At 45.6% G+C, this 14,951-nt stretch overlaps 1 protein-coding gene across 1 annotated transcript in view; it reads right to left on the bottom strand.

Moving 5' to 3' along the window:
• The window catches only part of LOC126187470 (exosome RNA helicase MTR4), a 117,023-nt gene that overhangs the window by 66,670 nt on the left and 35,402 nt on the right, over window positions 1-14,951 (bottom strand). The window contains exon 3 of the mRNA XM_049928568.1: window positions 13,393-13,635. Coding sequence (XP_049784525.1) covers window positions 13,393-13,635 — 243 coding nt within the window. The remainder of the gene's footprint in view (window positions 1-13,392; window positions 13,636-14,951) is intronic.

The following is a 14,951-nucleotide window of genomic DNA, read 5'->3' as shown; positions in this document are numbered from 1 at the left end:
AGGAGGACGTCGTTATCAGGAGAAAGAAAACTGGCGTTCTACGGATTGGAGCGTGGAATGTCAGATCCCTTAATTGCGCAGGTAGGTTAGAAAATTTAAAAAGGGAAATGGATAGGTTAAAGTAAGATATAGTGGGAATTAGCAAAGTTTGGTGGCAGGAGGAACAAGACATTTGGTCAGGTGAATACAGGGTTATAAATACCAAAATCATATAGGGGTAATGCAGGAGTAGGTTTAATAATGAATAAAAAAACAGGAGTGTGGGGAAGCTACTACAAACAGCATAGTGAACGCATTATTGTGGCCAAGATAGACAAGAAGCAAATGCCCACTACAGTAGTATAAGTTTATATGCCAACTAGCTCTGCAGATGATGAAGAAACTGATGAAATGCACGATGAGATAAAAGAAATTATTCAGGTAGTGAAGGGAGACAAAAATTTAATAGTCATGGGTGACTGGAATTCGAGAGTAGGAAAAGGGAGGGAAGGAAACATAGTGGGTGAATATGGATTGGGGGTAAGAAATGAAAGAGGAAGCCATCTGGTATAATTTTGCACAGAGCACAACATAATCATAGCTAACACTTGGTTTAAGAATCACAAAAGACGGTTGTATACATGGAAGAATCCTGGAGATACTAGAAGGTATCAGAGATTATATAATGGTAAGACAGAGATTTAGGAACCAGGTTTTACATTGTAAGACATTTCCAGGGGCAGATGTGGACTGACCACAATCTATTGGTTATGAACTGTAGATTAAAACTGAAGAAACTGCAAAAAGGTGGGAATTTAAGGAGATGGGACCTGGATAAATTGATTAAACCAGAGGTTGTACAGAGTTTCAGCGAGAGCATAAGGGAACCATTGACAGGAATGGGGGAAACAAATACAGTACAGAAAGAATGGGTAGCTTTGAGGGATGTAGTAGTGAAGGCAGCAGAGGATCAAGTAGGTAAAAAGACGAAGGCTAGTAGAAATCCTTGGGTAACAGAAGATATATTGAATTTAATTGATGAAAGGAGAAAATATAAAAATGCAGTAAATGAAGCAGGCAAAAAGGAATACAAACGTCTCAAAAATGAGATTGACAGGAAGTGCAAAATGGCTAAGCAGGGATGGCTAGAGGACAAATGTAAGGATGTAGAGGCTTATCTCACTAGGGGTAAGATAGGTACTGCCTACAGGAAAATTAAAGAGACCTTTGGAGAAAAGAGAACCACTTGTATAAATATCAAGAGCTCAGATGGAAACCCAGTTCTAAGCAAAGAAGGGAAAGCAGAAAGGTGGAAGGAGTATATAGAGGGTCAGTACAAGGGTGATGTACTTGAGGACAATATTATGGAAATGGAAGAGGATGTAGATGAAGATGAAATGGGAGATACGATACTGCGTGAAGAGTTTGACAGAGCACTGAAAGACCTGAGTCGAAACAAGGCCCCGGGAGTAGACAACATTCCATTAGAACTACTGACGGCCTTGGGAGAGCCAGTCCTGACAAAACTCTACCATCTGGTGAGCAAGACGTATGAGACAAGCAAAATACCCTCAGACTTCAAGAAGAATATAATAATTCCAATCCCAAAGAAAGCAGGTGTTGACAGATGTGAAAATTACCAGACCATCAGTTTAATAAGTCACAGCTGCAAAATACTAACGCGAATTCTATACAGACGAATGGAAAAACTGGTAGAAGCTGACCTCGGGGAAGATCAGTTTGGATTCCGTAGAAATGTTGGAACACGTGAGGCAATACTGACCTTATGACTTATCTTAGAAGAAAGATTAAGGAAAGGCAAACCTACGTTCATATCATTTGTAGACTTAGAGAAAGCTTTTGACAATGTTGACTGGAATACTCTCTTTCAAATTCTAAAGGTGGCAGGGGTAAAATACAGGGAACGAAAGGCTATTTACAATTTGTACAGAAACCAGATGGCAGCTATAAGGGTCGAGGGATATGAAAGGGAAGCAGTGGTTGGGAAGGGAGTGAGACAGGGTTGTAGCCTCTTCCTGATGTTATTCAATCTGTATATTGAGCAAGCAATAAAGGAAACGAAAGAAAAATTAGGAATTAAAATCCATGGAGAAGAAATAAAAACTCTGAGGTTTGCTGATGACATAGTAATTCTGTCAGAGACAGCAAAGGACCTGGAAGAGCAGCTGAACGGAATGGACAGTGTCTTCAAAGGAGGATACAAGATGAACATCAACAAAAGCAAAATAAGGATAATGGAATGTAGTCTAATTAAGTCATGTGATGCTGAGGGAATTTGATTAGGAAATGAGACACTTAAAGTAGTAAAGGAGTTTTGCTATTTGGGAAGCAAAATAACTGATGATGGTCGAAGTAGAGGGGATATAAAATGTAGACTCGCAATGGCAAGGAAATTGTTTCTGAAGAAGAGAAATTTGTTAACATCGATTATAGATTTAAGTGTCAGGAAGTCGTTTCTGAAAGTATTTGTATGAAGTGTAGCCATGTATGGAAGTGAAACATGGATGATAAATAGTTTGGACAAGAAGAGACTAGAACCTTTCGAAATGTGGTGCTACAGAAGAATGCTGAAGATTAGGTGGTTAGATCACATAACTAATGAGGAGGTATTGAATATAATTGGGGAGAAGAGGAGTTTGTGGCACAAGTTGACAAGAAGAAGGGACCGGTTGGTGGGACATGTTCTGAGGCATCAAGGGATCACAAAATTAGTATTGGAGGGCAGTGCGGAGAGTAAAAATCGTAGAGGGAGACCAAGAGATGAATACACTAAGCAGATTCAGAAGGATGTAGGTTGCAGTAAGTATTGGGAGATGAAGAAGCTTGCACAGGATAGAGTAGCATGGAGAGCCGCATCAACAACAACAACAACAACAAGAAGCCAACATTTATTGCAGAAATCATAGAGGCGTTCTCCTCTCTCATTTCTATTTCTGAGTCTATATTTACTTGTAACCCCACTTTTATTCATTTCCTAGTATGGAGTTCCAGTTTTCCCTGATTACTAGAGTTTCACTTCTCTAAACACACTGAGTTAACCTTTCAATTCCCTCGTGTATTCACTCTACCTAATCACCATTTCTTTGTGACATCAGCTTGTGACTGAACTATAGTAGTTGTAGAACAGTACAATCCTGTCACTGAACTGTTCACCGTAACTCAGTTTTTGCCCTACCTACCTTCCTAACCATAACAAATCCCATTCAGACGTCTGAATGTTTTATGGAAGCCATAAAATCTGAAAATGGAAACAATTGGTTGGTTAGTTTAAAAGAGGGGGGGAGTGACCAAACTTCTAGGTCACTGGTCCCTCATTCCGATTAAAATAATTCCACAAAGGTGGGAGTAAAATAATCGAGACATACAGAACACAGCTGGAAAAAAAGGAGAAAACCACAAGAATGACAGAAGGGTAACAAACACTAAAATAGACAAAATCAGACAAGAAAACCACTGAGACACAAGAAACATGTAGAAGAGATAACAAGGGAGCAGACTGCCGTGGCTGACTGATCATGAGAGTAAAAAGGAGAAGCGAGTCACTCTGCAACACATTAAAACCTCCACCCCGAAAGCACTAGGGTGGAGGACACAGAGGGACAAAGGACATGCACTAAACCTTAGATCAAATGATAAAACCCACTCTAACGAGTAAAATGTAAAACTAAAGATGCTGTTGAGGCATTGTCGCCCAACACTGAAGGTAGGGTGCTGGGAAAGTTGAAAGTCCGCCGCAGAGTGGCTAAAAGTGGGCAGTCCAGCAAGAGGTGGACGACCATCATTTGTGAGCCACAGCGACACTGAGAGGGGTCCTCGTGACGCAAGAGGTAACAATGCGTTAGCCATGTATGGCCAATGCGGCAGAGGACAACTGATTCCCTGCAGGAGGACCGCATGGGAGACTTCCACACATTCGTAGTCTCCTTAATGACATGCAGTTTGTTGTGTGTACTGTTATGCCATTCTGTCTCCCAAAGCCGAAAAATCCTGCGGTGTAAGACAGAACACAGGTCAGTTTTGCAGATGCCCATCTCCAGAAGCGGTTTCCGCGTAGCCTGTTTGGCCAGCCTGTCGGCAAGTTTGTTGCCTGGGATTCCAAAGTGTCCTGGGATCCACACAAACACCATGAACAGTGGGACTGTTCCAGGGCATAGATGGACTCCTGAATGGATGCTACCAAAGGACAATGAGGGTAACACTGGTCGATAGCTTGTAGGCTGCTCAAGGAGTCAGTACTTAGGAGAAATGACATGCCAGGGCACGAGCAGATGTGCTCAAGATCACAAGATATGGCCGCCATTTCTGCAGTGAAAACACTGCAGCCATATGGCCAGGAGAGCTGTTCAATATGTCCTAAAGCCTACATGACCATCAGCCATCGAGCCGTCAGTGTAAACCACTTCATCGCTCAGGTATATGTTGAGAATCGAGAGGAAGTGATAGTGGAGAGCCGCAGGGTTAACGGAGTCCTTAGGGCCATGCGAAAGGTCCAGAAGAATCTGTGGCATAGGTATACACCATGGCGGTGTACATGAATGGGTCTCCACGAGAGGTGGTAATGGGAAGGACTCCAGTTCAGACAGAAGGGACCAGATGTGAACCGCAATCTTATGCCTTGACCTGGACCGCCAGTGGTGCACTAGGTCGAGTGAATGCAACACTGAGGGCATTGCCGAACCATAAACCAGACTCCTATAGTCACAGCAGGATTGAACAAAGGCTCTGTAGAGCTGCAGCAGCATTGAGTGATCTGCACCCCAGTTGGTGTTGCTCAGGCAGTGGAGGACATTGAGGTGCCACCAGCACTTCGCTTAAGCTGACGAAGGTGTGGTAGACAAGTCAATCGGGTGTTGAAAATCAGTCCTAAGAATCAATATGTCTCCACTACAGTGAGTGGAACGTCTTTAAGGTAAAGTTCTGGTTCTGCATGAATGGTGCAACGGCAACTGAAGTGCATGACACATGACTTCACAGTTGAAAACTGGGATCCGTTGGCTAGAGCCCATGACTGTGACTTGTGAATGGCTCCCGGTAGGTGCCACTCAGCAACACCAGTACTGGAGAAGCAGTACAAAATGTAGAAGTCGTCCGCATACAGAGAAGGTGAGACTGTCAGCCCTACAGCTGCTGCTAGACCGTTAATAGCCACTAAAAATAGAGAGACACTCAATACTGAGCCCTGCAAAATGCCATTCTACTGAATACGGGAAGAACTATGGGAGGCACCGACTTGGACACCGAAAGTACGGAGTGACAGGAATTTTGGATAAAAATCAGGAGCAGGGTCCGGAGACCCCACTCATACAATGTGGCAAGGATATGGTGTTGCCAGGTCGTGTCATAAGCTATACGTAAGTCAAAAAAGACGGCAATCAGATGCTGGCATCTGGAAAAGGTTGTTCGAATGGCAGACTCAAGGGACACAAGATTATCAATGGTAGAGTGACCCTGGCGGAATCAGCCCTGACATGGAGCCAGTAGGCCACATGACTCCAGGACCCAACCCAATTGTCGACACCATTTGTTCCAGCAGCTTACAAAGAAAGTTGGTGAGGCTGATGGGCCAGTAGCGATCCACATCAAGCGGGTTTTGACCGGATTTGAGCACCGGAATGATGGTGCCGTCCAGCCATTGCGATGGAAAGGAGGCATCACACCAGATCCGGTTGAAGATGATGAGAAGATGTCACTTGTGGTCAGACAAGAGATGTTTAATCATCTGACTGTTGATCCAATCCGGCCCAGGAGCTGTGTCAGGGCAATGTGCAAGGGCGCTGAGGAGCTCTCACTCTGTAAATGGGACATTATAGGGTGCACTGTGGTGTGTAGTTAATGAGAAGACTTTCCTTTCCATCCGCCGTTTGAGGGTGCGAAAGCTGGAGCATAGTTCTCCAACACAGAGGCTCGAGCATAACGCTCAGTGAAGTGCTCGGCAATTGCATTTGCGTCGTTAGATAACACACCATTGATGTTAATGCCAGGGACACCTGTTGGGGTCTGGTATCCAAAAAGACGTCTGATCTTCATCCAAACTTGGGAAGGTGATGTATGGCACCAAATGGTTGACACATACCTATCCCAACACTCCTGTTTCTGATGGGAAGGGTGCCACTTATGTCGCTTTAGAGCTTGCCGGCGCTCTTTAATTGCCTTAGTGACTCCCAGCATCCACCAAGGGACTGTCTTTCGCCAGGGGCACCCTAAAGAATGAGGGATTGTGTTTTCTGCCGCAGGAACAATCAATGTAGTGACCTGCTCAACAACCACATCAATGGCATCATGTGGAGGAGATTCAGCTTGTTTCAAGCCCATCTGGATAGGTGTCCGTGGGTATGATACCGGGGGAGTGACAGGAAGACTGGGAACTGGTCACTACCACACAGGTCATCATGTGCTCTCCAGTGGATAGATGGGAGAAGACCAGGACTGCAAAACCGAGAGATCAATGGCCGAATATGTGCCGTGTGCCACACTGAAATGTGTGGGGGCACCTGTATTTAAGAGGCAGAGGTTGACGTCGAGGTCAAGGTCGAGTTGTGACAGTAAATTTTCGACCTCCCTACCTCGACCAGTAAGCATGGCACCACACCACAAGACATTATGCGCATTAAAATCTCCAAAAAATTCTAAAGATTTAGGGAGTTGATCAATCAGTGCAGCCAATACATTCAGGGGCACTGCACCATCTGGAGTAAGATATACACTGCAGACAGTTATTTCCTGTGTCGTCCTTATCCTGGCAGCCACAGCTTCAAGATGGGTTTGAAGGGACACAGGTTCACTACGTACCGAGTTTGGGACAAACGCAAACTCCACCTGACACTATTATGGTCGCTACTGTTGCGGACTGACAAGACAGCCAGTCCAGAGTGATGGGTAACCGAAAGGCACGCGTTTACACACGCCGGCTGGCGTTATGTCTGAAACAGGATACGTAATGAATGCTATAAGAAAAGTACGTAGCTGCTGGAATACTTAACTTTAATCCATCATTTGTATACAGCATTCTTGATGATACAAGTGAGACTCTCTCTAGAATTGGTTAATGGCGCCTTGCTAGGTCGTAGCCATGGACTTATCTGAAGGCTATTCTAACTATCTCTCGGCAAATGAGAGAAAGGCTTCGTCAGTGTAGTCGCTAGCAAAATCGTCGTACAACTGGGACGAGTCCTAGTACGTCTCTCTAGACCTGCCGTGTGGTGGCGCTCGGTCTGCGATCACTGACAGTGGCGACACGCGGGTCCGGCATGTACTAATGGACCGAGGCCGATTTAAAGCTGCCACCTAGCAAGTGTGGTGTCTGGCGGTGACACCACAGCTACAGTTACTGTAATATCCCTTATAGCCACGGAGGGCAGGGGTCCGCATTGCTGGGAACCAGGTTTCCTGGAGGGCAATGCAGAAAGCAGGTGTAAAGCGTAACAACTGCCTTAGCCCCACCAGGTGGCGGAAAAAACCGCTGCAATTCCACTGGAGGATTACGCGATCATGAGACCGGGAAGGCATGGAACACTCATTCAAGTGACCTGCTCAATGACAACACCAATGGCATCATGTGGAGGAGATTCAGCTTGTTTAAAGCCCATCTGGGTAGGTTTCCATGAGCATGATGCTGGGGGAGTGACAGGAAGATGGGGAACTGGTCACTACCTCAGGGTCACCTGCTTCCACCAGATGAGTACCTGTGTGATCGACATACATGGTGTCTAAGGGCCTAGCAATATCTATGTCCTTAGTGGACACCAGAATCGCCACCTCATCCTCAGACACAGAGCTTGTAGGTAGTGGTGGTGTGGATGCCACCACAGTGCCTTTGTTCTTGGGGGTCTTTTTCTTTTTAGGTTTCTCTCACTGCTCCTTAAGTTTGTCCGGCTGGGAGGGCTTCACTGATTCAGTCTCAGGGACTGAGGAAGACTGTAAAGCCCTATGACCAGCTACCTGTGGTTACTTCAGCCACTGGCGGGTGTCAGCTTTACCATTGGTAGGAACCTGGGAAGGGAGTGACCCAAGGTATCCCTCCCTGGCGAATGGAACCAAAGAAGACCTCCGCTTCTCTGGCTGAGAAGTGGGGACTGACATACCTGATGGTGGGGGGGTTTCTCTTGAAGTAGGTTGTGCAGCACCGACAGGGATAGAAGTGCCCCCCCCCCCCACCTTCAAGAGGGCAGGTGGAGTCTGATGGCTCTGAGAGCCAACTGAACGTGGCGGAACGGAAGATGGTAGAACCGTTGTCGTGGCAGTGGTGTACGTTGCACAGGATGTAGCCTCTCATATTTTCTCTTAGCCTCAGTGTAGGCCAGTTGGTCCAGGGGCTTGTATTCCATTAGTTTTCTTTCTTTCTGGAGAATCCTGCAGTCTGGTGAGCAAGGCGAATGGTGCTCTCTGCAGTTGACACAGATAGGAGGCGGGGCACATTGAGTATTGGGATGTGAAGGACGTCCACAATACCGACAGGTGACACTGGAAATACAGCAGGAAGACATATGGCCGAACTTCCAGCACCTAAAGCACTGCATCGGGGGAGGGATATATGGCTTTACGTCACAGTGGTAGACCATCACTTTGACCTTGTCGGGTAATGTGCCAACCTTAAATGCCAAGATGAAGGCACTGGTAGCAACCTGATTATCCCTTGGACACAGGTGGACATGTCAGATGAACTGGACACCTCACTGCTCTAAGTTGGCACGCAGCTCATTGTCAGACTGCAAAAGAAGGTCCCTCTGAAATATGTTGCCCTGGACCATATTTAAGATCTTATGGGGCGTGACTCAAACAGAAACATCCCCCAGCTTCACAGGCCAGTAGTGCCCATGACTGGGCAGAGGATGCTGTATTGGGCAAGACCGACCCTGACCGCATTTTGGAGAAGACTTCCATCTCCCCACACTTGTCCTCTAAATACTCCACAAAAAACTGAGGTTTCATTGACAACAGATTCCCCATCAACTTTCGTACATATGTGGTACCGGGGTGAATGAGCTTCGCTGCCAACCAGGGGACCTCCCCACGGATGCCACCAAGCCACAGCAAAGGCCAATCTGGCACGATGGCCAATGGCCATTGCTGGGAGTCCCAATGCCACAGGGTGACGGGCATCTACCGTATTTACTCGAATCTAAGCCGCACTTTTTTTCGGTTTTTGTAATCCAAAAAACTGGCTGCGGCTTAGAATCGAGTGCAAAGCAAGCGGAAGTTCTGAAAAATGTTGGTAGCTGCCACCACAACTAACTTCTGCCGTCGAATATACAGGGTGATTCAAAAAGAATACCACAACTTTAAAAATGTGTATTTAATGAAAGAAACATAATATAACCTTCTGTTATACATCATTACAAAGAGTATTTAAAAAGGTTTTTTTTCACTCAAAAACAAGTTCAGAGATGTTCAATATGGCCCCCTCCAGACACTCGAGCGATATCAACCCGGTACTCCAACTCGTTCCACACTCTCTGTAGCATATCAGGTGTAACAGTTTGGATAGCTGCTGTTATTTCTCGTTTCAAATCATCAATGGTGGCTGGGAGAGGTGGCTTGGAGAGGTGGCCGAAACACCATATCCTTAACATACCCCCATAAGAAAAAATCGCGAGTCGATTTTCCTGGGCTGCGAACAAATGCTTGCTGGATGCGTGCTACATTTTCATCACTCGTTCTCGGCCGTCCAGAACTTTTCCCTTTGCACAAACACCCATTCTCTGTAAACTGTTTATACCAATGTTTAATACACCACCTATCAGGAGGTTTAACACCATACTTCGTTCGAAATGCACGCTGAACAACTGTCGTCGATTCACTTCTGCCGTACTCAATAACACAAAAAGCTTTCTGTTGAGCGATCGCCATCTTAGCATCAACTGATGCTGACTCCTAGTCAACAGCGCCTCAAGCGAACAAATGTACAACTACACTCCTGGAAATGGAAAAAAGAACACATTGACACCGGTGTGTCAGACCCACCATACTTGCTCCGGACACTGCGAGAGGGCTGTACAAGCAATGATCACACGCACGGCACAGCGGACACACCAGGAACCGCGGTGTTGGCCGTCGAATGGCGCTAGCTGCGCAGCATTTGTGCACCGCCGCCGTCAGTGTCAGCCAGTTTGCCGTGGCATACGGAGCTCCATCGCAGTCTTTAACACTGGTAGCATGCCGCGACAGCGTGGACGTGAACCGTATGTGCAGTTGACGGACTTTGAGCAAGGGCGTATAGTGGGCATGCAGGAGGCCGGGTGGACATACCGCCGAATTGCTCAACACGTGGGGCGTGAGGTCTCCACAGTACATCGATGTTGTCGCGAATGGTCGGCGGAAGGTGCACGTGCCCGTCGACCTGGGACCGGACCGCAGCGACGCACGGATGCACGCCAAGACCGTAGGATCCTACGCAGTGCCGTAGGGGACCGCACCGCCACTTCCCAGCAAATTAGGGACACTGTTGCTCCTGGGGTATCGGCGAGGACCATTCGCAACCGTCTCCATGAAGCTGGGCTACGGTCCCGCACACCGTTAGGCCGTCTTCCGCTCACGCCCCAACATCGTGCAGCCCGCCTCCAGTGGTGTCGCGACAGGTGTGAATGGAGGGACGAATGGAGACGTGTCGTCTTCAGCGATGAGAGTCGCTTCTGCCTTGGTGCCAATGATGGTTGTATGCGTGTTTGGCACCGTGCAGGTGAGCGCCACAATCAGGACTGCATACCACCGAGGCACACAGGGCCAACACCCGGCATCATGGTGTGGGGAGCGATCTCCTACACTGGCCGTACACCACTGGTGATCGTCGAGGGGACACTGAATAGTGCACGGTACATCCAAACCGTCATCAAACCCATCGTTCTACCATTCCTAGACCGGCAAGGGAACTTGCTGTTCCAACAGGACAATGCACGTCCGCATGTATCCCGTGCCACCCAACGTCCTCTAGAAGGTGTAAGTCAACTACCCTGGCCAGCAAGATCTCCGGATCTGTCCCCCATTGAGCATGTTTGGGACTGGATGAAGCGTCGTCTCACGCGGTCTGCACGTCCAGCTCGAACGCTGGTCCAACTAAGGCGCCAGGTGCAAATGGCATGGCAAGCCGTTCCACAGGACTACATCCAGCATCTGTACGATCGTCTCCATGGGAGAATAGCAGCCTGCATTGCTGCGAAAGGTGGATATACACTGTACTAGTGCCGACATTGTGCATGCTCTGTTGCCTGTGTCTATGTGCCTGTGGTTCTGTCAGTGTGATCATGTGATGTATCTGACTTAGTGCTTAGCTCTGCCTTTTGTCGTTGCAGAGTTTTAAATTCCTAAAGTTCTGGTATTCTTTTTGAATCACCCTGTATGTAGCGCTACACAGGCAAGCTTTGTAGGCACAAAGATAAACACTGGTGCCAAAACCTCTGCGCCAGTTAAAAAAAAAAAAAAAGAGGTGCATGACGAGCTTTTTCCTCCGCCCCGAGTTTCAACCACTGCATTTTCATACGTTATCCAACGAAGTAAATACAAATTCCGTATTTTTCATCTTCGAATGCAGCTGAATTTCAATGTGCTACGAAAATCTGACTGGCAAGACTGTTTGGGATGTTTGTCAATATGGCCAACTCTACGTTCTCAATTTTTTCCTACCTGTGAGGAGAGATGGTTGCTAATAGGAACCTGATGAAATGTGAATCACATGCAGTATTCTCTTCACCATAAGAATATAAACATTTTGCCACGTATTTTTCATGTTTGCTGCTATCTCATTTAAATCCTGTCTGCCTAATAAACTACGAAACTAGAGTGAGACAACAGCAAACGCGGAAGAATATACACATCATGTCATGTTTATATTCGTATTATTCTTATGCCTAATAGTGATACAGTCAGAAATGAAGCACAGCAACTGACTAGATTTTTAAACCTAAGATGACTAATTTCTGTGCAGAATTTGATGTACTAAAGGAGCGGCCGCAAAGATTTTCAAACGGAGAAAAATTTTCACCTACCTCTCATTCAGAACATGTTCTATCATACACAGTCTATTATTTGGTTCTTGTTGATCATTATCAAAGAAAGCAGCAGAGTAAGTAACAACAAATAGCAGTCTCTTGCCATTGTTTCACTAATGAGACGATTCCTCTTTTTCTTTTGTAAGCGGCGGTAGCACGCACAAAAGCAAGCCATGCCGCGAGCCGCGACAGGCCGTAAACACGCACTATCAGAATGCGACAAACAATGCATGACACAGTACAGTAATGCATTTTCAGCTTAAGAGTGACATAAACACCTATAACAAAGAAAACGGCAATTATCAGATCGAAGCAAACTAAGCAATCGATTCAAACCAGACGAAGCACGTGAAAAAGGGAGGGTACCCGAATAAATACGGACGGAGCGCCTGCCGCATAGCAATGGCTACCTGGTAAAGCTTAACTGCTATGATTACGAATCGAACCAAACTACTGTAGCTGTATCGTCATTCATTCGCCTAAATTGTGCCTCATATTCCAATGGACCAACTTTGTTTCGATTTGGAGGTGCGGCCTAAAACTTTTCTCTCCCCTTGAATTTTGAGTCTAAAATTACAGGTGAGGCTTAGATTCGGGAAATTTTTTTTCCTTTATTTCAAGTCTTATTTTTCAGGTGCGGCTTAGATTCGAGTAAATACGGTACTCCTTGGCATACATGGGGAGCTAATGGCGCAGGCATCAGCAGAGCGATCCCTGTGTGGTCAGGTGACTACAACCAACAGGGCACATGGTGGCCCCACCTTAATGGACTGTCTACCATGCTGGATTGGGTGCAAAGAAGTCCTTTAGCAATGTCAGTGCAGAAAATGATACTGCACAGTGGATGGAGGAAAACACACGCGGGAGGGTGACCTTACCCAACACCTGGAGGAAGGGCGGAAGTGCAGATCCACATTGACGAAGGATGTGAGAGGTCTCAGCGCATGATGGAAACAATGCACCATGTAAGGTGTCCTTCCCCAATTGGTTCGCTCTTTGGAAAAAATTGGAAGAATGGAGGTCAAACCCTACAGGGGACCATAACATAAAGGCCAAAATGTGTGACACTCCTTTTAGTCGCCTCTTACGACAGGCAGGGAAACCTATTCTAATCCCCGGACCTGCAGGGGGAATGGAAAATGAAATAGTGAATCTAGATGTAATCGGGTGTCAGTGAAATGAAACGGAGGGAAGTTAAAAAGTCATCTGGTTAGTTACTATTACAGTTTAATATGGTGGATCTGGGGCATGCTCTTCTGGTACAGAATATGTGGTTCATAACTATCTATTACAATCTAATCAATTTAACAATTTGAGTTTCAAGAAAGGCATTCCTCCTCCTACTTACATATATGAATCACAATAATGGTAAAGAAGAAAACATTGACAATATATTACACTTTTAACTTACTCAGCAACAACAGTCTTCCCAGCTGATGTGTGTGCTGAAACTAGTACTGACTGATTATTATCAATACAGAGTATAGCTTCCTTCTGGAAAGGATCCAAAATAAATTTGTACTCCTTTGCTGGTTTTGTTGATATCTGTTTGAGAGGAACATACTCCATATTAGGTGGTACAGCCACTTCATGTGTGCATGCTTCTAATGTTTCCACAGTGTGCACCTTTATTCGTGACTGCAGCTCACTGATACTGGAAAGAAAGGGAAAACACTGAATAGAATGTTTCTTACGCAATACTTTCTGTAAGTAAAATGTTCAACTAAATAAAAACACATACAAGCATGACAAAATTGTATTAGCAAGTAGAAGAAACATCTGCACAAAAAGTAGAAAGGTTACAGTATTTTCTAAAGTAGAGAGCAGGTAACCTGTACATGTAGATCTTTAACAATATTCCTTACTTTTGAATATTTACTGGGCAGTCAGCTGGGTGGCACTGTCTAGAAGATGTGATATTTTGGCAAGTTGACTTCTTGCCATCTTCAGGCTTTCCTGGTGACTGACTGACTTTTATTGAATATTGACTTTATATAACAATCCCCTGCCCAGCAGTCTCCAGTCGCAGACCTGGCAGAGTGGTGGGCAAAGTGCATGCAGAGGAGGTGCACTGAACACAAATGCCACACAAACATCAAACAGATAACAAAATTCACTGTGGTAGAGCACTGCATCTCCCATGGTCATGTCATAAATTACAATGGCACCTGAGATGATGTTTGGTTTGTGGGGCGCTCAACTGCGTGGTTATCAGCGCCCGTACAATTACCCAATCTTTTGCTCAGTCCAATTTCGCCACTTTCCTGGATGATGATGAAATGATGAGGACAACACAAACACCCAGTCATCTCGAGGCAGGTGAAAATCCCCGACCCCGCCGGAAATCGAACCCGGGACCCCGTGCTCGGGAAGCGAGAACGCTACCGTGAGACCACGAGCGGCGGACACAATGGCACCTAATTGTTGCAACAGTCCACCACCTTCTGGGACTGTATTCTAAAAGTTTCTGTAGATATCTGACTATGTGACAAGTTAATAATAAAGGCAGTGAAAAATATTCAAGGTATTTCCACACCAGGAAAACGCAAAATCATACAATATTACTCACATTACAATACTTCCACTGAAGAAAATGCTATGCCTAATACTGAATCACACAGTAGTACAATGCAGTGTAAATGATCTATAGTACTGGGATATCAGCGCACCCATCACTACTGCTGTTAGCTGATAATGTATTCTTGCTACATATAGATTAAAATAACTTACTCTACTCACACACATATAGTAATATAAGAAAAGTAAAACCATATTAATTTAAACAAGTAGCTAGCTGCTACTTGTGGCACATCTTCAACAATGTTTATTACTATTCAATCAGTGTGTTGAAGGATTTAATAAGTGGTACATTCCAAAATTTTTTGGGTGAGCTCCTGGAACAGCAATATACTGCATTTTTACTCTGCTTGTGAAATGTTGATCCAGCTGCAGTCATCTGTACACTATTGA

The sequence above is a fragment of the Schistocerca cancellata genome, chromosome 5 (genome assembly GCF_023864275.1).
Source record: "Schistocerca cancellata isolate TAMUIC-IGC-003103 chromosome 5, iqSchCanc2.1, whole genome shotgun sequence".
NCBI lineage: Eukaryota > Metazoa > Arthropoda > Insecta > Orthoptera > Acrididae > Schistocerca > Schistocerca cancellata.
The sequence above is the reverse complement of the archived record's forward strand: the minus strand, read 5'-3'. Positions and strand labels throughout refer to the sequence as shown.